At 43.0% G+C, this 24,925-nt stretch overlaps 1 protein-coding gene across 1 annotated transcript in view; it reads left to right on the forward strand.

Moving 5' to 3' along the window:
• LOC142255816 (C-Jun-amino-terminal kinase-interacting protein 4-like) overlaps positions 1 to 24,925 on the forward strand; it is a 665,059-nt gene that overhangs the window by 262,493 nt on the left and 377,641 nt on the right. The window contains exons 9-11 of the mRNA XM_075327263.1: positions 5,788 to 5,842; positions 14,022 to 14,174; positions 15,277 to 15,328. Coding sequence (XP_075183378.1) covers positions 5,788 to 5,842; positions 14,022 to 14,174; positions 15,277 to 15,328 — 260 coding nt within the window. The remainder of the gene's footprint in view (positions 1 to 5,787; positions 5,843 to 14,021; positions 14,175 to 15,276; positions 15,329 to 24,925) is intronic.

Below are 24,925 nucleotides of genomic sequence, written 5' to 3' on the forward strand. Positions count from 1 at the left end.
ACTATAGGACTCATAGGTCCTATAGCAACTGCGTGGTCTTCCGCTATTAGTGGTACGCTACTGTCTGTTAGAAGTAAGGTGATTCCCTGCAGGTTATATAATAAAAAACAAACACACGGCGCCAATCTCAGTGCATTATCAAACCCTTTAAGTGAAGTTTTATGCACTCACCTTTTGCCACAAAACTTCAAGCATATATGATTTTTCCAAAGCCTCTTCACCCTTGTAATGTTTATCCCGGTCTGCTGCTTGCTTTGAATAGATCCTGTGTTTCATCCAGCCACGGATTCCCACAGGTGAAAAGGTTAAAAATAGTGTGAATCAATTCTATAGTGGCCGCGCTCCCCGTTGTGATGATTTTGAAACCTCTTGTCCACAAATTGGAATTTATTGTCCAAAACAACATTAAACATACGGAAATAAAAAACAGATACAACGCGTATCGGCGGAAACAACCGCCTTTTTCAGGTATCTAAGTAAAAAATACATCTAACTTTCTATTTTATAGATAAAAAATGCAATTTGCTGGGTACTCAAATAAGGGTGTGGATATAACCACACCTGTGTAATCAGTCTCTTTGTTCACTTCAGCTATAGTGCTTCATTTAAAGCAAAAATCTCCCAAGCAACAAAACACATAAAAAATCACTTTAAAAAAACACTTTTCAATTTATATATTTAGACAGGAATATATACTATATTCTTTCCACAATATTATTAAGGCCATTGGGATGCAATGTTTGAAGGCGGTAAATCCAATATGGCTCTTTGCGATTAAGCAAGGAGTTTCTATTGATAGTTTCCACAGGTATCTGTTCTAGAGGTATGACGATTATATTAAAATTCTTATCATGCTTGAGTAATATATGTCTCGATAAACCTATGTTTTAAAAACCCATTTTTTGCTCTATAGCCGAAGTGAACAAAGAGACTGATTATACAGGTGTGGTTATATCCACACCCTTATTTGAATATCCAGCAAATTGCATTTTTTATCTATACAATAGAAAGTTAGATGTATTTTTACTTAGCTACCTGAGGAAGGTGGTTTCCGCCGAAACGCATTGTATCTGTTTTTTATTTCTGTATGTTTAATGTTTTTTTTTTAACAATAGTTTCCAATTGTGGACAAGAGGTTTCATAATCATCAGTACGGGGAGCGCGGCCACTATAGAATTGATTTACACCATTTTTAACCTTTTCAACTGTCTGTTAGAAGGAAGATAATATAGCTGACCCTGTTAGCTCATTCTGCAGCCAGCAAGAGACAGTGTAAGGGTATGGTTCCACTTGCGTTTTGCACGGATGAGTGCAATCCGGTAAAACATCGGACTGCACTCGCACCACTGCAAAACTATGGGGCAGTGTCCATCTGCAATTAATGTCTCATGCCATATCGGCATACGGAATGAATCGCAGCACACTGCGTTTGGCATTGACTCTCGGCTCACACACCCCCATACAAGTCTATGAGAGTGTGTGAAACATAGCACTGCACTCGCATGTTATTGTACGCAAAGTCATGCCGTGGAGGAAAGGGAGAAAGTGCTCCTTCCCTCTTCTCCGCAGCTGTGATACGATCACAAGATCGCATCACAGTCACATGACACTCGGCTGATGCTCTAAACAGAGTGTTACTAGCATATCGCTTCCGATGCTCTCGCAAGTGGAACTGTTCCCTAATACAGAGACTATAGCAAGCAAACTACAACATTTTTAATGAAACCCAATTGCTAAAAAGATTTTTAGCCCCAACTGCATGCATTCAAGTAAGATGATAAAAATAAACATGCCCATAATGATGGACAATCTGGAGTGGAGTGCTCAAATTTTTTATTTTTTTTATTTATTTTTTTTTTAAATTTTTTTTTAGTTCAACTTATCAAAGCTACCTTCTAGACTAGTGGTCCCCAATCTTTTTTTACCTGGAGAGGCACTTTCAGCTCTGTGAGAGGGCCGTGAGCCACATCTCCAACTCTTCCAATGGGGTAGTGACTCTCAGATCCCCCATTACCAGGTTGATGAATTGGTATTCTTGCACTCCTATGACCCTATTACATCCAGCTTCAAGCACCTCCTCCAACTGGCAGTATCCTCCTATGTCCAGATTATTATACTTTATCTCCAAACACCGGATGCCAGTATATACATCTGGATCTGCTCTTCTCTGTGGGGCTAGTCACAAAAGTCACCATCTAGAGCCTAATCCAGCAAGCTGGATGACAGCCACAAGCCAGAAATCATAGACTCCCAAGCAGGTCCGGACTGAGCTTAGGGCAATTTTGGCAAATGCCAGATGGGCCGGTCCCTGTAGTTGGCCGGTGCCTGTAGTTGGCCGCTCTATCTGCAGTCACCGCCGCTCTGCTCAGCAGTGTGCAGACCGGGCAGCAATATCTGCCATGCGCACACTAGCTGCAGCAGGACCAGGGGGCAGCGCGCTGTGCTGTGCCGGCCCTGCTGTGTGATAGTGTGCCCGGCATGCACACACTGCTGAGGAGCGCGGTGGTGGCGGTGACCGCAGCTTCCTCGTTCCTCTTCAACTATATTTGCGTCTTTCAGACGTAAATACATTTGAACAGTGCGCCGGGACTTGGCCCCGCCCCCGATGTACAGCAACGTGATGAGATCAGCACCTTGCTGACATCATCACAGTGCTGCGGGTGCCAAACTGTATGCATCAGGCAGCGGTAATCGCTCCATGGAGGAGCTGAAGATGAAAGGTTTAATTAATGAGGATGAGTGGGGAGGGGCTGAGGGCACATAACGGGGAACATTTGTGAAGGGACACAGCTTTGTGACAGGCAGAGGTGATTACTGTATTCCGAGGGAGGGGGGGAGGCAGGAGTGTGTAGTGATGGGGTAGGGTAATTTGTGTGTAGGAGGTGATGGGGGGTGCATTGTATTATGTCTGGGGAGGGAGTAATGGAGGGTGCATTGTATTGTGTGTGGGGGAGGGGTAATGGGGGGTGCATTGTATTGTGTGTGTGTGGGGAGGGGGTAGTGGGGGGTGCAATGTATTTGTGTGTGTGTGTGTTTGTGTGTAGGGGGTGATGGGGTGCATTGTATTATGTGTGTGTAGGGGGTGATGATGGGGTGCATTGTATTGTGTGTGTGTGTAAGGGTAATGGAGGGTGTATTGTGTGTGTGTGTGTTTGTGGGGGGAGGGGTAATGGAGGGTGCATTGTATTGTGTGTGTTTGTGGGGGGAGGGGTAATGGGGGGGCAATGTATTGTGTGTGTGTTTGTGGGGGAGGGGTAATAGAGGGTGCATTGTATTTTGTGTTCGGGGAGGGGTAATGGAGCGTGCATTGTAGTGTGTGTGTGTGTGTGTGTGTGTGTGTGTGTGTGTGTGTAGGGGTAATGGGGTGCATTGTATTGTGTGTGTGTGTGTGTGTGTGTGGTGGTAACTGGGTGCATTGTATTGTGTATGTGGGGGGAAGGGTATTGGAGGGTGCATTGTATTTGTGTGTGTATGGGGGGTAATGGGGTTGCATTGTGTGTGTGTAGGGGTAATGGGGGTGCATCGTATTGTGTGTGTGTGTGTGTGTGTGTGTGTGTGTGTGTGGTAATGGGGGTGCATTGTATTGTGTGTGGGGGGGAGAGTTTAATGGGGGTGCAATGTATTGTGTGTGTGTGTGTGTGTGTGTGTGTGTAGGGGTAATGGAGGGTGCATTGTATTGTGTGTGGGGGAGGGGTAATGGAGCGTGCATTGTATTGTGGGGGGAGGGGTAATGGAGCGTGCATTGTATTGTGTGTGTGTGTGTGTGTGTGTGTAGGGGTAATGGGGTGCATTGTATTGTGTGTGTGTGTGTGGTGGTAACTGGGTGCATTGTATTGTGTATGTGGGGGAGGGGTATCGGAGGGTGCAATGTATTTGTGTGTATATGGGGGGGTAATGGGGATGCATTGTGTGTAGGGGTAATGGGGGTGCATTGTATTTGTGTGTGTGTGTGTGTGTGTGTGTGTGTGTGTGTGTAGTGGTAACGGGGTGCATTGTATTGTGTATGTGGGGGGAAGGGTATTGGAGGGTGTATTGTATTGTGTGTGTGTGTGTGTGTGTGGGGGGGGGGGTAATGGGGTTGCATTGTGTGTGTAGGGGTAATGGGGGTGCATCGTATTGTGTGTGTGTGTGTGGTAATGGGGGTGCATTGTATTGTGTGTGGGGGGGAGTTTAATGGGGGTGCAATGTATTTATGTGTGTGTGTGTGTGTGTGTGTGTGTGTGTAGGGCTAATGGAGGGTGCATTGTATTGTGTGTGTAATTTGGGTGCATTGTATTGTGTGTGTGGGGGAGGGTGCATTGTATTGTATTGTGTGTGTGGAGGGGAGGGGTAATGGAGGGTGCATTGTATTGTGTGTGTGTATGTGTGTATTACAAAAGAGCAGTTTGGGGGGGATATATAAATAATAATAATTAATAATGGGGCAATATGGGGGGGATATTATAGAGAGAGGCAATGTAAGGGTATATTATAAAGAGAGCAGTGTGGAGGGGACATTATGGAGAGAAACTGTGTATGGGGACATTATGGAAAGAGGCAGCGTGGGGTTATATTAAGGAGAGAGGCAGTGTGGGGGTATTTTGGATAATGGCAGTGTGGGGTGATATTTTGTGAAGGAAGCACAGCAATTATTTATTCAGGGGCACAGCATGGGAGATATTTATATTTATGGGGCAGTATAATGATACTTGTGCTGCTGAAGAATCAAGAGGGAGGGCTTCAGAAACTAGTAGTGGACATGAAACCTCATCATGGCGTCTGTACTGCGTGGAGACAAAATGGACAGGAACGACTCAGAAGATGTCACCTATAAAGGTACCTGGATGTAAATGATTATTTGTGATATTACCTGCGTCTTATCAGTGTTGTGGTTTCTGTATGGTCCGGAGTTTGATAATAAAAACTCCCAGCATCTCCTTACCCTTGTTAAGGACAAGCTGGGAGTTTCAGATTCCGGCATCTTCCGAGCCTTCCCACTGATCTGCATTGTAAAATACAGAGCGTTTTCTGAGTGGAAAACACCAGAAGAATGGAGCGGTCACTTCTTTTAATCACTTGATGGTTTTAGAAACCTGAAGTGGGTAAAAGATGCTCAAAATCCTGAACCTGTGCACAGCGAGTAGATGTATATGGTCATTCGAGGATTTTTCATAGTAGTTTCCATGGTGGGATCTGCCCCCAAAAAAATGTCATTGCACATTCCCTAAGTGGTATGTGTCCAAAATGATCACCAGTGACAACAACAGCTTCCCTGATCACCTATCTGTAGAATAGGTCATCAATATTAGTTCAGGTAGATCTGATTTTGTATCCCTGCCCATCAGCTATGTGACCGCAGCATTATGTGGAGATGAGCTTCCTCTTTATTATCTGTGAGACCCAGCTCTGTAGGGAAAATAGCGGCTTCACCAGGTCCTGCTACTAAGAGCAATAAATAGGCCTGCGCTGTAATACTGGATGCAGCCGTGACTGCATGTTATATGGTCGTGTTACACAATCTACAAGTGCACAAAGATATTATACATTCAACATGTGGAAAGTGGGCCTGTGTACCCCCATATGCCAGGGCTGAATTTTAGTCCCAGTCCGGCACTGCTCCCAAGCCACGGGTTAGGGACTCCTGTTCTACTTTATGCTGTAGATCCATAAAGTTCTCTCATTTGTTTTGTTACTTGTTCTTGTGTGTTGCGTTTGCATTATCTATATAGTGACATGTATATATGCCTAGCTGTGTTAATTTATATTCATATATTATTTATATTTCTTTCCCTTTTTTTTTCTTTCAAGGTGGTAATCCTGTAGATTCTTTGATGCTTGAGAATGCGCAGCTGAAAGATGCACAGTAAGCTTCAAACATAAATTAAACTCCCAATATTTCCATTTTTCTTATATTTACAATATATCTTTTGGACTATAAGGACACATTATTTAACAAAAAAAAGTTGCTAAAAGTTTTTATCTGTAGACCACATCCTTTTATCAAGAAGAAAGTTGATCCAGTCTTATTCTCGATCACAGAGAAAGCTGCTTTCTCTTCCTGCAAAACACTGATTAATCTGATTAATTAGGGAAGGGGAAAAAGTTATCTAGACCTGCATATTTCTAAGGCCTGGGCTACACTATGACTTTTTCTATTAATACTGATTTGATTTCAACTATTAAATGGCAGGTGTGCAGTTGTTCCAGTTACATGCAACTCGATGTATTGCAGCTATAAAGGAAGTATTCCAGTAGTTAACCCTCTTAAGCAGGGCCCCGGCAAGGTATTTTAGTTCCCTAGGCAGATGAAGCCAATGGTGCCCCCCCTCTTTCCCACTCCACTGCCTGCCCTCTGATGAACTCTCAGCCCCCAAGGAGAGAAATGGGTCAGAAAGTAAGGTAACAGGTCCCCTAAACCACTAACACATCCACCCCCCCCTTCGATGGGTCAGATAACAGACTCTGACAACAACTTCCACTAGAATTTTTACCCTTTTCACCAAAAAGTACTAACCAAAGTTAAAAAGCGGATGCTTGAAGTTATGTCATTCTCAGCCTGTGTACCATATTGGAACCATCGTATTGATGAGATGCAGGTAGGATCACAAATAAACATTTACATCCTATAAGATACCTTATAGATGACATGTTTTGTGATTGGAGTTGTTCATTCTTTTCATCTCCATCTTGTCCAGGCTCAGTGATGACTTTTCACATCCACATCTCGACTCTAAAGGCTTCCATCTTCTTCCGTCTTTTGCAGCACATTCCCATACAGCATCATTAAAAATGAATGTTATTTTTATGCACAGGGCATTTTAATATCTGTCCATACTATGACCGAAATATGCCTCCTAGGGTATATGGCCTCTGCACTGTCTACCCTTATGAGCCACACCTGTGACACTGTCTTCCTTAACAGAGGTGTATCTAGGCTTTCCAGCACCCAGGGCAAGAATTCAGTTTGGCGCCCCCCCCCCCACACCATGAAGTTTGGGTGGTCGTCATGTGACCAATCACTCATATGTGATTTGCACACTTACAGTCACGTGATAACAAGCTTCTCTTAATAATTCTCTCAATGTTCAATGAGAAACGTGGGAAGAAAAGCTAATTATCAGATGCAAGTATGAAAATCACATATGAGTGGAATGGCCATGTAATGACTGCTGGAATCAGCTAGCAGAGCTGAATTGTGACAGTGGGTAAATTACACGCTGTTAGAACTGAGGATACCACACTGATTCATTTTATAATTAAAGGGGTTGTCCAGATTTAAGATGAAAGTCTGCAGTGACTCTATTCATGACTTCAGGCTTCTGAAATCTTAGGCTATGTGCACACGGTGCGTTTTTCTCGGCGTTTTTGTGCGTTTTTCGGGTGCGTTTTTGGCCTCAAAACTGCATGACTTTGCTTCCCCAGCAAAGTCTATGAGTTTTCATTTTTGCTGTCCCCACACAGCGTTTTTTTTCAGCTGCGTTTTTGTGGTGACCACAAAAACGCAGCATGTCAATTATTCCCGCGTTTTTCACTGCGCTTTTCATCCATTGAGTTCAATGGGATGTTGAAAGACGCAATGAGAAACGCAAATAGCTGTGTTTTGGTGCGTTTCTAAGACCAAAAACGCAGCTATAAGCGCAGGAGGTGGGTAGTAAAGTGACGTGTACAGGAAGAGGATTCCTTCTGTCAGTATAGACAGAAGCATGAATCCTCCCGGTACCGTCACCGCCGCGTCCATCTCCCGTCCTGTGCATGTATGCTGCCGTGCGGCGCCATGTACAGGCAGGAGGTGGAAGCGGCTGCGAAAACAAAAGTTAACAGTAGAATAAAAAAAAAAAAGTTATACTCACCTGTGTGCAGCCTCGCGGTGCCATGCCCGCTCCCAGCTCCTGTCACGGTATCGCCGCTCCCGCTCCGGCTGTGTGCAGTCTCCCCGGGGCAGGACCTTGCTTGCAGGACCTGGCGATGGATCACCTGATGCAGTCACCTGACGCATCAGCTGATCGAGTCTCGGGCTGACGCGGGCGCCCGGCCGGTATCAGCGGATGCGTCAGGAGACTTCATCCCTGATTACCGGCAGCTGCTGCAGCGATCGGACAGGATCAGACTCCCGCCCCATCGCTCCGGGAGCTGCCGGTAATTCAGCACATAAGTGAGTATTATTTTTTTTTTTTTTTCTACTGATGCATCTGCTGATTGTATAATCGGCTTTTATACAATCAGCTGATGTGTGATGGGATTCACATCCTTTAACCTGACACATCATCTGATCGCTTTGCCTTCCAGCAAACCGATCAGATGATATTGGATCCGGATTGGACGGCGCGGGACCCTGACCCAGGATTACTGCGGAGGGGGGTTTATTTCAATAAAGATGGAGTCACTAATTGTGTTGTGTTTTATTTCTAATAAAAACATTTTTCTGTGTTGTGTTTTTTTTTTATCTTTACTAGAAATTCATGGTGGCCATGTCTAATATTGGCGTGACACCATGAATTTCGGGCTTAGGGCTAGCTGATAATATACAGCTAGCCCTAACTCCATTATTACCTGGCTAGCCACCCGGCATCAGGGCAGCCGGAAGAGTTGGATACAGCGCCAGAAGATGGCGCTTCTATGAAAGCGCCATTTTCTGGGGTGGCTGCGGGACTGCAATTCACAGCGGGGGTGCCCAGAAAGCATGGGCACCCTGCACTGTGGATTCCAATCCCCAGCTGCCTAGTTGTACCCGGCTGGACTCAAAAATGGGGCGAAGCTCACGTCATTTTTTTTTTTTAAATTATTTCATGAAATTCATGAAATAATTTAAAAAAAAAGGGCTTCCCTATATTTTTGGTTCCCAGCCGGGTACAAATAGGCAGCTGGGGGTTGGGGGCAGCCCGTACCTGCCTGCTGTACCCGGCTAGCATACAAAAATATGGCGAAGCCCACGTCATTTTTTTTTTGGGGGGGGCAAAGAAATCCTGCATACAGTCCTGGAAGGAGGATGCTGAGCCTTGTAGTTCGACAGCTGCTGTCTGCTCTCCTGCATACACTATTGGGTGGAGGATTCTGAGCCTTGTAGTTCGACAGCTGCTGTCTGCTGTCCTGCATACACTATTGGATCGAGGATGCTGAGCCTTGTAGTTCTGCAGCTGTCTGCTCTTCTGCATACACTAGTGGAGAATGAAGAACACATTGAAGAAGGAAATGACATCAGACCTTTTTTTTTTTTGTTCACTGATAAAAAACGCATAAGGACGCAGTGAGCAAAAACGCAGCAAAACGCAGCAAAAAAACGCACCAAATCGCGGCAAAACGCGTGCGTTTTTTGCCGCGTTTTTTCGACGCAGGTGCGTTTTTGTGCGTTTTTAGCGGCCAAAAACGCACAAAAACGCAGCGTCAAAAAAACGCAGCGTGTGCACATAGCCTTACAACGCATGCTCTGCACACTTTTAGTATTCTCCGGTGCCAGTGGAGAGAGTGGACGATGATGTGAGCACAAGTATAAGATTTGTATACTTCTGGCCACATTCTGCCCCTGTCCCTCTTATGATACATGCCCCCCATACTACCCTCATACATACTGTGTATATAGTTACTGCCCTCTCCCCACCCGCTGTTCCCCCACAGTGTGTTCACAGTTAACTCCCCCCCCCACCCTCTCTCCACCATACAGTCTATTGATACTGCCCCCTCCCCACACTCTGACCCCCCCATAGTATGTTCACAGATAATTCCCTCCCCCAACCCTCTGTCCCCTATACTGTGTCAATAGATACTGCCCTCTGTCCCACCATAGTGTTTCCCCAGATAGTTCCCTCTCCCCTTCCTCTATCCCCCCCTCTGTATCCATACATACTTCCCCCTCCCCTCACCCCATACTGTTCCTCTTCGGTGGTGTCTTCAGCTCCACACTGAAGCACTTATCACCAGCGCTCTCTGCCGCCTCTGCGCTGCGGTTTTGACTTCCGGGTCAGCAGTTTGATCAGCTGACCTAATCACACTACAGCCATCGCTCTGACCCAGAAATCAGAACCGGCGCTCACCACTTCAATTGTCCTCACGTCTGAAGATACAAGGACAATTGATCAGTGGGAACTGCGCACTGCACTTCCTCTGAGTCTCGTCGGGCAGCGTGACAGCCGAGAGTCAGAATAGCCTGCAGCCACTACAGGGGCGACAACACACAGCCGCCGAGGAGACTCAGACTGCCGCATCAGATGGCTCAACAGCACCCCCCTGACAGCTGCGCCTGGGGCAGATGCCCCGCCAGCCCCCCTCAGGCCTTTCTCTCATACCCCTCAGAGTTATTAAAACCGCTTACGCGTTTCAGACGTGCTGTCCTTACTCATATGCACCATTTCACTATGCTCCATCTCCATATCAATTTTGTGACCTCTCAACACTATGCCCCTATTCTGCCCACCATGCTGCCCTCTCCATACTGCACCCCCACCTCACACAGACCCCTACACTGTATTATGGTCACCACAGCTGCCTATACAATAATACAATATCATATCCACAACAACCCCCCAACATAAATTAGGATGTCGACCACAGGCCCCCATGCAGTATGATCTTCACCAGAGTCCCCAATATACAGTATGATGTCCACCTCTGTTTCCTACACAGTATAATGTCCCCTACAGGGCCCTATACAGATTACTCACCACAGCCTCCAATATAAGGTCACCTACAACCCCTATACAGTATGGTCATCACAGCCCCTTTAACAGTATGATGTCTTTATAGCCCCCATTATAATGTTCTCAACAGCCCTCTATACAGTATGATGCCCCCCACAGTTACCTATATATTATGTCTTCACTACTCAAAGTATAATATTCCTCACAGCCAGCCCTCAGTATAATGTTCCCACATGGAGCGCCCAGTATAATGTGCCCCACAGCCAGCTCTAGTATAATGTCCCCACAGCCAGCTCTCAGTATAATGTGCCCCACAACCAGCTGTAGTATAATGTGCCCTACAGCCAGCCCCCAGTATAATGTGCCCTACAGCCAGCCCCCAGTATGAGCTCCATGGCCAGCCCCCAGTATAATGTGCCCCACAGCCAGCCCCCAGTATAATGTGCCCCACAGCCAGCCCCCAGTATAATGTGCCCCACAGCCAGCCCCCAGAATAATGTGCCCCACAGCCAGCCCCCAGAATAATGTGCCCCACAGCCAGCCCCCAGAATAATGTGCCCCACAGCCAGCCCCCAGAATAATGTGCCCCACAGCCAGCCCCCAGAATAATGCGCCCCACAGCCAGCCTCAAGTATAATGTGCCCCACAGCCAGCCACCAGTGTAATGTGCCCCACAGCCAGCCCCAAGTATAATGTGCCCCACAGCCAGTCAGCCCCTCTTATGGCACCATCCATTTGATTGCAAAATGATGTAAGAAAAATTAAAAAAAGCTTATACTCCCCTAATCCAGGTTCCTCTTCCAACACTTCCACCATCTCCTCTTCTGTCAGTGGGTACTGGACGATGCGATACAGTGACGTCATTGCACTATCCGATGACCCCTGAGTCCCCCGTCTCCAGCAGAACAGCATTGTTCATACCGGTTATCTGTAAAATGCAAGGGTGAAATGAGGACATAAGACTTGCCTGTAGGATACACCGGGCTGGATGAGTAGATAAATGCGTGCACTCGCCTGGAGGTCCGTTGCGTGCTGCAGAAGCTTGGATGGCGTAAATGTCTATACTAAAGTTGTAGACAGACCGACGGCACTCACCAAATTGAAGTGTGAACAAGTGCATAACTGAACATGACATAAAATACAAAAAAAATATGTTTTGCACTCTGATAATGCTAAGGTATGGAAACCATGAATGCGTGAACATAAAGCTGCATTACTGCTAAGGGAAATCTTAGAAAAATAAGATATTTAGCATATAAAAATGGCCATTTGTATATCTGCCCAGTTGCCACGTGGCATATGTTGTTACGTGGCCGTGGCATAACTCGTAACTGGGTACCTACTCTATGCTGAAGCCTCTCTCTGGGTTAAAAACCTCCTGTGTATGGGCAAGTAGGAACCTGCTATATATGATAAGATTACCTGTGGCAAGTGGGGGAGGGGTGCACAGTCAGCGGATATGACCCTCTTCAATATAGACAACAAGACTGACGGCACTCACCAAACTGAAGTGTGAACAGGTGCATAACTGAACATGACATAAAATGCAAAAAAAGACAGTTTGCACTCTGATAATGCTAAAGTATGGAAACCATTAATGTGTGAACATAGACCTGCATTACTGCTAAGGGAAATCTAAGAAAAATGAGATATCTAATATATAAAGCTGAGTGTATGTGTGTATGTATGTATGTATGTATATGTGTATGTCCGCTAAAGGAATCCGCACCATCGCATTTACAATCACGAAATTTTGCACAGACACTCCATGTGATTCAGGGAACGTCATAGACTATGTTTGGGTGGGAAAATTTAACTCCGCGCTTTACAGTTATTCTACAAAAAAACACCAAAAAACAGCTGTAACAAATGTTCCATAAACATGCAACATTACAAGCATGTGAATTGCAGCCTCAAGGCTAGAAAAAATACAAAGAGAAAAATTGTATGAAAAATACCTGCATCCATTAAATTGAATGGAGCTGGGAGCTATAGGCTATAAATAGCAACTGTCAGTGGTTGTTATAGGAACAAAATAAACTGTTAGTATAAGAAGCTTATGTGTGAGGTAATAAGATGTCGGTGGTGAGACAGAGAGACAGCCGGGCAAAGAGAGAGACAGAAAGACACACACATAGAGACAGACACACAGAGATAGAGAGAGACAGACAGATACAGAGATTGAGACTGGTAGACTGATACAAATACAGACAGACAGATAGAAACAGACAGACAAGGAAAGAGACAGACAGCAAGACAGACTGACTGCGACACACAGACAGAGACTGGGAGAGAGACAGAGAGACAGTTACCATCCTGTCCAACGCCCGGGTAGTACAGCTAGTTTAGCATATAGAAATGTTCTGTGAAGTCACACGCTCTCCTCACGTGTGCGTTCGAATATCCAGGGAAGCCACCGGCTGGGGCTCCTAGATACCGGCGCTAGCCTTTTGCTGCACACCGTTTATCCTGCTGGGTAGGGGAAGCCTCGACCCCCTTGAAGCCCACTCCACAGAATATCTATACTTTGCATCTGCTGCCAGCCTCGCGGTGAACAACTTTAGTATAGACATTTACGCCATCCAAGATTCTGTAGCACGCAATGGACCTCCAAGCGAGTGCATGCATTCATCTACTCATCCAAGTCCGATGTATCCTACAGGCAAGTCTTTTGTCCTCATTTCACTCCTTGCATGTTACAGATAACCAGTTTGCACAACGCTGTTCTGTGAGCGCTATAGTTTATTGTGTATCATTATATCCTTTTCCTAGATCTACTCTCTTGCAGAGTGCATCAACTATTAGCTGCTCTAGTACCATTTTTAGTTTTATTCAACCACTGGGCCTGACACATCTAGATTATAAGCTTTAGCTTTCTAGCTTTAGCATTATTATCTATCTACATCTCAGTGCTGGTATATTCTATTTTCTATTATCATTGAATTCAATTTTGATTTGATATCTGCGATCTGATGTTTTATTCCTAAGAAATCCTCCACATTTTCTCAATATGTAAATGAGGTAAAACAGATCTCCCTTAAAATCAGCCTCCAGAGCTTCTTGTACATGAATAGAAGTTCTACTAATGTGAGATATGTAGATCAGGAGAGCAGACTATCAGTCATTACATGTTTCACACTGGTAATGGCCCTCTATTTTAAAATAAGCCCCGGAGGGAGAGTCTCATGCAGATCTATGTCTGGCCCATAGCCTGGAACAGCTCATTTAAATATTAAGAAAACTGTAGATATCACTGGAATAAGACATTGGATCTCAGTTATCCAAGTATCTTTCTATTTAACTTCCTATGACCTACATGCCCATATAAACGGCTTCGGAGGGTTGGTCCTCCAAACAGATTTTCTTTAGGAATATTTTGAGTTTTCCACATCCACTTTTATGTCTTGACAGAAATGAAGTTGATATGGCTAGAAAAAGTCTCATTGCAAGAGTGGAGGAGCTGACAGCAGAGCGAGAGTCTCGTAAAAGTGAGATTGAAACTGTAATGCAAAATCTGTCACGTTGTGAGTTCAAGTTACGAGAAACCGAGCAGGATCTGCAGATGTAAGTTAGTAGTTTTATCACTAACACCACTAGGGGCTAGGAAATCTGCAGTAAGTAAAATTTTCGTTATGTGGGAAGATGCCAGATAATCAGTCAGAAACTTGTCCAAAATGTATTTTCTATGTAGACATTCCATTCAGAGACCTATTATTTTACCAATAATGACTCATGCAGCTTAACAATAAGTATTTTGCTTACCTATGATGTCAAGTGGTTTTGACTCTTTAATGTTCTCCTAATTCTTCTCTTTGGACATACATTCATGAACTGACTGCACGACTTTGATTCAGCTTTATACACTATTGTAATCTGACAAACTTCAATACGTTTTTTCTTTCTTTATAAATACTTTACTTGGGTGCATAGATTCCACTCTGTAATTTTTTTGATCTATTATTATTATTCTTATTATTATTATGCAGTGTTGAGAGAAATTTCTTCTCACTCCAAATATTGTAGAACAAATGCTGGATAAACTCCTTATCCCAGCAATCATGTACAGTTGCTTTGTTTTGTTATTTATTCTGAGAAAGACACCTGGACTTTTTATATATTAATTTATTGGGAAAGAAAGTTCCATAGTCTCACTGCATATTCAGTAACCAGAAATTCTTTCCTCTAGACATAATGGATAATTTACAGGTGTCTAAAGATCACTACTTTGCTACATTTATATCTAGTACACGTAATAACTGACCTTTTAACAACCTTGGTTTTAACAATGTAAAGTCTTAAACATTTTTAATTTTTTATTCTTGCTTGTATAGCGCCATCTTATTCATTACTGTCCAATCACCTGTCCATTCATTCACTGAGACTTCCAAGGTTAGGGCTGGACTTTTTTACCTTCAGCCCCATAAACAATAAATGGACTGGCAGTCGAGCATGCGCACTGCCACTCTATTGTAAACTGCAAATCAGTGGGGGGCCGAGCATGCAGAAGTCCATAAATCCTCTATTAACAGACTAATTTTGTTTAAAGGAGTGTACCACCCTGAACAATTTTGGAATACTTGTAACATACTGTATGTCAAAATTCTCCTGAATGTGATTCGTTTACCATTAAGATGTGATTGATGTTGGATATTTCTTTACATTTAAGGACTCGCATTGAACTGGATGAAGCAAGAAAGTTATGCAGTGAGGATGCTGAGGTACAATAATGTGACTGGTTACTGTAATTTCAGGAAATGTTTGAAATATTATGAATAACTTTACTCTATTATCCCATATTGCGTGTATATTTGTGCGTGTATGTATGTGTATATATATATATATATATGTGTGTGTGTGTGTGTGTGTATGTATATGCCGTACAGACCAAATGTTTGGACACACCTTTTCATTCAAAGAGTTTTCTTTATTTTCATGACTCTGAAAACTGTAGATTCACATTGAAGGCATCAAAACTATGAATTAACACGTGTGGAATGAAATACTTAACAAGAAAGTGTGAAACAACTGAAAATATGTCTTATATTCTAGCTTCTTCAAAGTAGCCACCTTTTGCTTTGATTACTGCTTTGCACGTTCTTGTCATTCTCTTGATTAAGCTTCAAGGGGTAGTCACCGGAAATGGTTTTCACTTCATAGGTGTGCCCTGTCAGGTTTAATAAGTGGGATTTCTTGTCTTATAAATGGGGTTGGGACCATCAGTTGTGTTGTGCAAACGTCTGGTCGATACACAGCTGATAGTCCTACTGAATTGACTGTTAGCTGCTTTTTTCTTGCCATAATACAAATTCTAAGTAAAGAAAAACGAGTGGCCATCATTAATTTAAAAAATGAAGGTCAGTCAGTCCAAAAAACTGGGAAAACTTTAAAAGTGTCCCCAAGTGCAGTGGCAAAAACCATCAAACAGCACAAAGAAACGGTCTCACATGAGGACCGCCCCAGGAAAGGAAGACCAAGAGTCATCTCTGCTGCGGAGGATAAGTTTATCTGAGTCACCAGCCTCAGAAATCACAGGTTAACAGCAGCTCAGATTAGAGACCAGGTCAATGCCACACAGAGTTCTAGCAGCAGAAACATCTCTAGATCAACTGTTAAGAGGAGACTTTGTGCAGCAGGCCTTCATGGTAAAATAGCTACTAGGAAACCACTGCTAAGGACAGGCAACAAGCAGAAGAGACTTGTTTGGGCTAAAAAATACAAGGAATGGACATTAGACCAGTGGAAATCTGTGCTTTTATCTGAGGAGTCCAAATTTGAGATATTTGGATCCAACCACCGTGTTTTTGTGCGACACAGAAAAGGTGAACGGATGGACTCTACATGCCTGGTTCCTATGGTGAAGCATGAAGGAGGAGGTGTAATGGTGTGGGGGTGCTTTGCTGGTGACACTGTTGGGGATTTATTCAAAATTGAAGGCATACTGAACCAGCATGACTACCACAGCATATTGCAGCGGCATGCTATTCCATCCAGTTTGCGTTTAGTTGGACCATCGTTTTATTTTTTTACAGAACAATGACACCAAACACACCTCCAGGCTGTGTAAGGACTATTTCACTAAGGAGGAGAGTGATGGGGTGCTTCGCCAGATAACCTGGCCTCCACAGTCACCAGACCTGAAACCAATCGAGATGGTTTTGGGTGAGCTGGACCGCAGAGTGAAAGCAAAAGGGCCAACAAGTGCTAAGCATCTCTGGGAACTCCTTCAAGACTGTTGGAAGACCATTTCCGGTGACTACCTCTAGAAGCTCATCAAGAGAATGACAAGGGTGTGCAAAGGGGTAATCAAAGCAAAAGGTGGCTACTTTGAAGAACCTAGAAGAGTGCGAGGTACTGAAGTAAAGGGAGGCGACTGAAGATAAGTGTGGCATAGTTTTAACACAATCTCATAGTGGTGATAACTGTAACTGTTTAATTTCATTAGGGATTTGTTGTCTGTGTTTGTCTGGGGTACTGTGAAAAAGCAAAAAAAAAAAAAAAAAGTGTGTCTAGTGATTTAGTCAGTAGTATTAGCCACACCTGTTTCTAGAAGCTTCTAGCAGCTTCTAGTAGTCCTTGTAGAACTATATAAACCAGCCAGAGCTAGCGAGGTGCTGAGAGTGCGAGGTACTTGAAGTAAAGGGAGGCGACTGAAGATAAGTGTGGCATAGTTTTAACACAATCTCATAGTGGTGATAACTGTAACTGTTTAATTTCATTAGGGATTTGTTGTCTGTGTTTGTCTGGGGTACTGTGAAAAAGCAAAAAAAAAAAAAGTGTGTCTAGTGATTTAGTCAGTAGTATTAGCCACACCTGTTTCTAGAAGCTTCTAGCAGCTTCTAGTAGTCCTTGTAGAACTATATAAACCAGCCAGAGCTAGCGAGGTGCTGAGAGTGCGAGGTACTTGAAGTAAAGGGAGGCGACTGAAGATAAGTGTGGCATAGTTTTAACACAATCTCATAGTGGTGATAACTGTAACTGTTTAATTTCATTAGGGATTTGTTGTCTGTGTTTGTCTGGGGTACTGTGAAAAAGCAAAAAAAAAAAAAGTGTGTCTAGTGATTTAGTCAGTAGTATTAGCCACACCTGTTTCTAGAAGCTTCTAGCAGCTTCTAGTAGTCCTTGTAGAACTATATAAACCAGCCAGAGCTAGCGAGGTGCTGAGAGTGCGAGGTACTTGAAGTAAAGGGAGGCGACTGAAGATAAGTGTGGCATAGTTTTAACACAATCTCATAGTGGTGATATCTGTAGCTGTTTAAGAAGAGAATAGTCGCCGTAAGCTGATCGATTGCTGGGACTTGCCGGGTCTCGCTGTTTGAGGACATCGCAAAACCGCGCGCCTGTCATACGCTACATCAGCATTATGGAAGAGAAGAAAATCCACATGGTCACCTGCAACACATGCTACATGTTTACGGATCTGCCGCACAAAAAATTCAACTTCACCTGTCAAAAGTGCAAACTTGTTGCCCTCTTAGAGGAAAAGGTGCGGGGACTGGAAGAAAGAATAGCAACTTTGAAGCTAATTAAAGAACATGAGGACTTCTTGGACGAGGCAGAAGCAACAATTCAGGATATGGAAAGTGAGAAAAGCTTCAGAGCACATACAGAGGCTGAAAAGTGGACACATGTGACCAAAAGAAGCCAGCGGATCAAGTGGTCGGCACCACCCACACAGCTTAGCAACCAATATGAAGCCCTCATGCTGGAGAACGAAAATGGCACAGCTCAGGATGATACCGTCTCTACAGGAGAAGACACAGTATCATCAAAAGAAGTTACTTTGTCAACAAAAGCAGAAACAAAAGACACTCAAAATCACTCAGGAGCAACAAGCAGTGCGTCCAGAAAGAAAAGAAGAGTGGTAGTTATGGGCGACTCACTACTAAGAGGCACGGAGGCAACTATCTGCAGGCCGGACATAACCGCACGAGAAGTATGCTGCCTCCCTGGAGCAAAAATCAAGGATGTGGCCAACAGGATACCAACTATCCTCGGATCCAAGGACGAATACCCGTTCCTATTGATACATGTAGGAACAAACGACACGGCAAGAAATGATCTACCAACTATTTGTGAAGACTTTGAAATTCTGGGGAAGAAAATAAAGGAACGGAACGTACAGGTTGTTTTCTCATCAATCCTCCCAGTCGATGGCCATGGTGTCAGAAGATGGAATAGGATACTAGATTTGAACAACTGGCTACGACGGTGGTGCAGGCAGCAAGGATTTGGATTCTTAGACCATGGAGTGAATTACCTCTACGATGGACTTCTCGCAAGAGACGGGATACACCTCACAAAACCTGGGAAACACACGTTCGCCAGAAGGCTTGCCACACTCATCAGGAGGGCTTTAAACTAGAAGAAGAGGGGATGGGAGAAAAAACAGCAGACAAGAACATGCAGCAGAAGGACAAACTAATCAAGGATACTAGATGCCGTAAAGAGGACCCAAGACAGGGTACTAAGAAGGAAGCTGAGAAAAGGGGAGCAAAACTTCTTTCCTGCATGCTGACCAATGCAAGAAGCCTGACCAATAAGATGGAGGAACTGGAGCTGGTAATGTATGAGGAGAAATACGACATAGTAGGAATAACTGAGACATGGTTAGATGATAGTTATGACTGGGCGGCTAACCTGCAAGGATATGAATTGTTTAGGAGGGATCGTAAAAAAAGGAAAGGGGGTGGAGTCTGTCTATATATAAAGTCCAGTTTAAAGCCCAGACTAAGAGAAGATATTCAAGAGGGAAATGAAGAGGTGGAGTCTCTATGGGTGGAGATACAAGGAGGGAAAACTAATAAAATCCTCATAGGGGTTTGTTATAAGCCACCAAATATAACAGAAGCCACTGAAAATGTATTATTGAAACAAATAGACAAAGCAGCAAATCACAATGAGGTGATTATTATGGGGGACTTCAATTACCCCGATATAGACTGGGAAACTGAAACCTGCGTATCTCAGAAAGGAAACCGGTTTCTGTCAGTAACTAAGGATAATTATCTGTCCCAACTTGTGCCTGGCCCAACTAGAGGGGCAGCCCTTCTGGACTTAATTTTAAGCAACAGGCCAGATAGAATAACAGACGTACGAGTGGATGGGCACCTAGGGAATAGTGACCACAATATAATACAATTCCACTTGTCCTTTAGTAAGGTGCCTTGGAGGGGGGTTACAAAAACGCTGAATTTCAGGAAAGCAAAGTTTGATCAACTTAGAGAAGACCTTCGCCCAAATTGATTGGGACAATGTCCTCAAAAATGGGAGCACAGAAAATAAGTGGGAAATTTTTAAATCGGTATTAAACACCCACTGCGAGCTAGCCATACCATACAGAAATAAAAGGGCTAGGAACAGGAGAAAACCAATGTGGCTAAATAAGGATGTAAAAGGGGCAATGAATAATAAGAAAAAGGCATTTAAAAAGCTAAAACAAGAAGGCAGCGAGGAAGCATTAAAAATATATAGAGAAAAAAATAAAATGTGTAAAAAACAAATATATTTAGCAAAAGTAGAAACTGAGAGACTCATTGCTAAGGAAAGCAAAACAAATCCCAAACTATTCTTTAATTATATAAACAGAAAAAAGATTAAAATTGATGGTGTTGGCCCTTTAAAGAATAATGAGGGTAAAATCATAGAAAGCGATGTGGGAAAAGCAAATGTTTTAAATACTTTTTTCTCAACTGTGTTCACACAGGAAAAGCATATGCCATAGGAAATGCAGAGTGATCATGTAAATGCCCCATTAAGTATCATCTGCCTAACCCAGGAAGAAGTGCAGAACCGACTTAGTAACATTAAAATTGGCAAATCACCAGGCCCTGATGGCATTCACCCTCGGGTATTAAGGGAGTTAAGTAATGTGATAGACAGGCCTCTATTCCTTTTATTTAAAGACTCTATAGAAACTGGGTCTGTTCCACTGGATTGGCGGCTAGCAAATGTGGTACCAATATTCAAAAAAGGGTGCAAAAGGGAACCTGGAAACTATAGGCCGGTAAGCTTAACATCTGTTGTGGGTAAAATGTTTGAAGGGTTTTTAAGGGATACTATTATGGAATGTCTCAATGTTAATAACTGTTTAACTCCATATCAACATGGATTTATGAAGGATCGCTCCTGTCAAACTAACCTGATCAGCTTCTATGAGGATGTAAGCTCTCACATGGACCGAGGAGAATCATTGGATGTCATTTATCTCGACTTCGGTAAAGCATTTGACACTGTCCCACATAAAAGACTGCTAAGTAAAATGAGAAAGCTTGGGCTCGGGGAAAATTTGTGTAGATGGGTAGGTAGCTGGCTTAGTGGTAGAAAACAAAGAGTGGTTATTAATGGTGCATACTCAGATTGGGCCAGGGTTACTAGTGGGGTGCCACAGGGGTCTGTATTGGGCCCCCTACTATTTAATATATTTATTAATGATCTGGTGGATGGTTTACAGAGTAAAATATCAGTATTTGCAGATGATACAAAACTATGTAAGGTAGTTAACACAAAGGAGGACAGTTTGCAACTACAGATGGACTTGAGTAAATTGGAGAATTGGGCTGAAAAATGGCAAATGAGGTTTAACACAGATAAGTGTAAGGTTATGCACATGGGAAGGAGAAACAGATGCTACGATTACTTACTAAATGGGAAACTGCTGGGGAAATCAGACATGGAAAAAGACTTAGGCATTTTAGTGAATAAGAATCTAAATTGGAGTGCCCAGTGTCAGGCAGCAGCCACCAAAGCAAATAGGGTGATGGGATGCATTAGAAGAGGTCTGGGGGCACGAGATGAAAACATCATTCTCCCTCTGTACAAATCACTAGTCAGACCACACTTGGAGTATTGTGTGCAATTTTGGGCGCCGGTGCTGAAGAAAGACATTACTGAACTTGAAAGGGTTCAGAGGCGGGCTACTAAAATAATAAATGGAATGGGTGCATTACAATACACGGAAAGGTTATCAAAATTAGGTCTATTTACTCTAGAAAAGAGAAGACTTAGGGGAGACCTAATAAATATGTACAAATATATCAGAGGGCCATATAGAGATCTCTCCCATGATCTGTTTGTACCAAGGACTATGACAAGAACAAGGGGGCATTCTTTTCGATTGGAGGAAAGAAAATTCCTACATCAGCATAGAAGAGGGTTCTTCACGGTAAGAGCAGTGAGGCTCTGGAACTCTCTTCCTGAGGAAGTGGTGATGGCCAACTCACTGAATGAATTTAAGAGAGGAATGGATGCATTTCTTGTTGGCAAAAGTATAGAAGGTTATAAATAGCATAATCTTACAGGTAGATAGAAGAGCGACCAAGATTATTAGAGGAATGGGTGGGCTGCAATACCAAGACAGGTTATTAAACTTTGGGTTAGTTAGTTAGGAAAAACAAAGGCTTAGGGGGATCTAATCACAATGTATAAATATATGAGGGGACAGTACAGAGACCTTTCCAAAGATCTCTTTACACCTAGGCCTGCGACTGGAACACGGGGGCATCCGCTACGTCTTGAGGAAAGAATGTTTAATCATAATCACAGATGAGGATTCTTTACTGTACGAGCAGTGAGACTATGGAGCTCTCTGCCGTATGATGTTGTATTGAGGGATTCACAAGTAAAATTTAAGCAGAGCCTGATCGCATTAATTGAAAAATATAATATTACCAGTTATGTATATTGGATTTTATGACAGGGTGTTGATCCAGGGAACTAGTCTGATTGCCGTATGTGGAGTCAGGAAGGAATTTTTTTCCCCATTGTAGCTTATTTGACACATTGGGGTTTTTTTGCCTTCCTCTGGATCAACATGTTAGGCTACGGGTTGAACTAGATGGACTTAGAGTCTCCCTTCAACCTTAAAAACTATGAAACTATGAAACTATGAAGAATATAAGACATATTTTCAGTTGGTTACACTTTTTTGTTAAGTATTTAATTCCACATGTATTAATTCATAGTTGTGATGCCTTCAATGTGAATCTACAATGTTCAGAGTCATGAAAATAAAGAAAACTCTTTGAATGAGGTGTGTCCAAACTTTTTTCTGTACTGTATATGGGTATATATATATATATATATATATATATATATACATCTATAATAAATACAGCATATAGCATTGTTGTCTATAAAGAGTTTCAATCCCTTAAAACTTACATTTTTTTAAATTGTACATTAAGCACCAAATATACAGTACATTAAAATCACCATGTCATAACTAAAATTTTACGCCTCTGAACTTTTAAAAGAAAATACTGTAAAATGTGCTCAAAATGGTGTTAATAAAAAATACTGCTCAGCAGGCAAAGTATTAGTCCTCACAAAGATCCGTGGATGGAAAAAAAAAGTTACAAGTCTTGAGTATTTGAGGGACTGCTGATAAGTCTATGGCTTTGTGATTTTTTTTTTATTTCTATGGTAACGAATGTTATATCACATGAAAGCCTTATGTGTCGAATATGTGTTTTCAAAATATTGTGTTTGTTGCTTATGGCAACAGTGTTTTATGCATAAGGGAAAACAAAATGGTGGAGTCTAATGCAATATTCACAGCAACTGAAGGTAGAGGAGTAATAAAATTCTTGTTTCTGCAAGGAAAATCCGCAAAGGATATTCATGGTGATATGTCGCAGAGAATTGGGGGATCTATGCCTTCATATTCCACAGTTAAGAACTGGGTTGCCAAATTTAAAATGGGCCACCAATGATGAAGAACATCCTGTACGACCTAGAGTGGTTGTTGTATTGGAGATCGTCGATGCTGTGCACAACCTCATACTGGAGAATTGACAAATTTCAGCTAAAGCAATAGCAGGCATCATGGGGATTTTCCGTGAATGTGTTTGTGTCAGCTTCCTCATGTCCAAATGTTGATGGATAATATCTGCAAAATGGGTCCCCAAATGTTTGACAACAGATCGGAGAAGCATACGAGTGAAAACTTCCCGGCCCATTTGTCAGCGTTTCTGGACTGATAAGAACTTCCTGAGTCGAATGATCACTATGAATGAGACCTGGATTTATTTGTATGACCCTGAAAACAAGGAGTAGTCAAAAGAGTGGAGGCACAGTGATTCTCCTCGTCCAAAGAAGTTCAGGGTGCAAAAGTTAGCCACTAAGGTGATGGCGTCTGTGTTCTATGATAAGGAGGGTGTGCTGCTAGTGGATTACCTTCAAAAGGGTTCCACCATCAATGCAAGGTATTACATTGACCTTTTGAACCAATTAAAGGCAGCTCTTAAGGCCAAAAGGCACGGCAAGCTGTCCAAAGGAATCTTGTTCCTGCAAGACTACGCCTCAGCTCACACTGCACAAGCGACCATGGCAACACTGGCAGAGTTGGGCTTCCATCTGGTTGACCACCCACCTTATTCACCAGATCTATCTCCATTTGAATGTCAGATGATAGTTTCCAAACCTGAAGAAACACCTCAAGGGTACCAAATTTCACACCATTTCTGATGCCATGGCTGCTACGGATGCCTGGTTTGAGGCACAACCGAAATCCTTCTTTTTGCTAGGCCTACAGAACTTGGAATACCGATGTAAAGAAGTGTGTTGACATCAGTGGAGAATATGTGGAATAAATGTAAAGTTTCATCATCCTATCTGTTTTTTTTCTGGGTAAAGCCAAAGACTTATCAGCAGCCCCTCGTATTTATATAAGGCTCTGAAAACTTTGTATACACGGCACGGTGGCTCAATGTTGGCACTGCAGTATTGCAGCGCTGGGGTTCTGTGTTCAAATCCCACCGAGGACAACATCTGCAAGGAGTTTGTATGTTCTCCCCGTGTTTGCGTGGGTTTCCTCCGGGTACTCCGGTTTCCTCCCACACTCCAAAGACATACAGCGCTATGGAATTAATAACGCTATATAAATGAATAAATTATTATTATTACTGCAATGCCCTGCTCATGAGGTAAGGAACATAATTGATCAGGAGAGCTATATACTACATTTCCAAATGGAGGGATTTGTTTTTTTAGTTTCCCTGCTGAATGACTATCAAACATGAGAGTCCATCATCCCCCTGATGAAATGATCACACTGATAGGATCGTGAAACGTATACGTCGGGGTCTCCAGGGGGACTCCTTGCTGCCACTCTCTGGCTGTGTGTGCCTTATGGGTATGCCTTTCATCCTGGTTCCGCGCCCATTGTTTTTTACCCTATGTCTGATTTAGGTTCAATGTGATTGCCACCTGGCTTTGTTTTGCAAATGCAATTCCATGCTTACAATAGCATTATTATCTGTGCTTTCATGGGTTATGTGTGATGCTTACGCTATTCTGGATCATTGTATTCACAGTTT

This window comes from Anomaloglossus baeobatrachus, chromosome 11 (assembly GCF_048569485.1).
Source record: "Anomaloglossus baeobatrachus isolate aAnoBae1 chromosome 11, aAnoBae1.hap1, whole genome shotgun sequence".
Taxonomy (NCBI): domain Eukaryota; kingdom Metazoa; phylum Chordata; class Amphibia; order Anura; family Aromobatidae; genus Anomaloglossus; species Anomaloglossus baeobatrachus.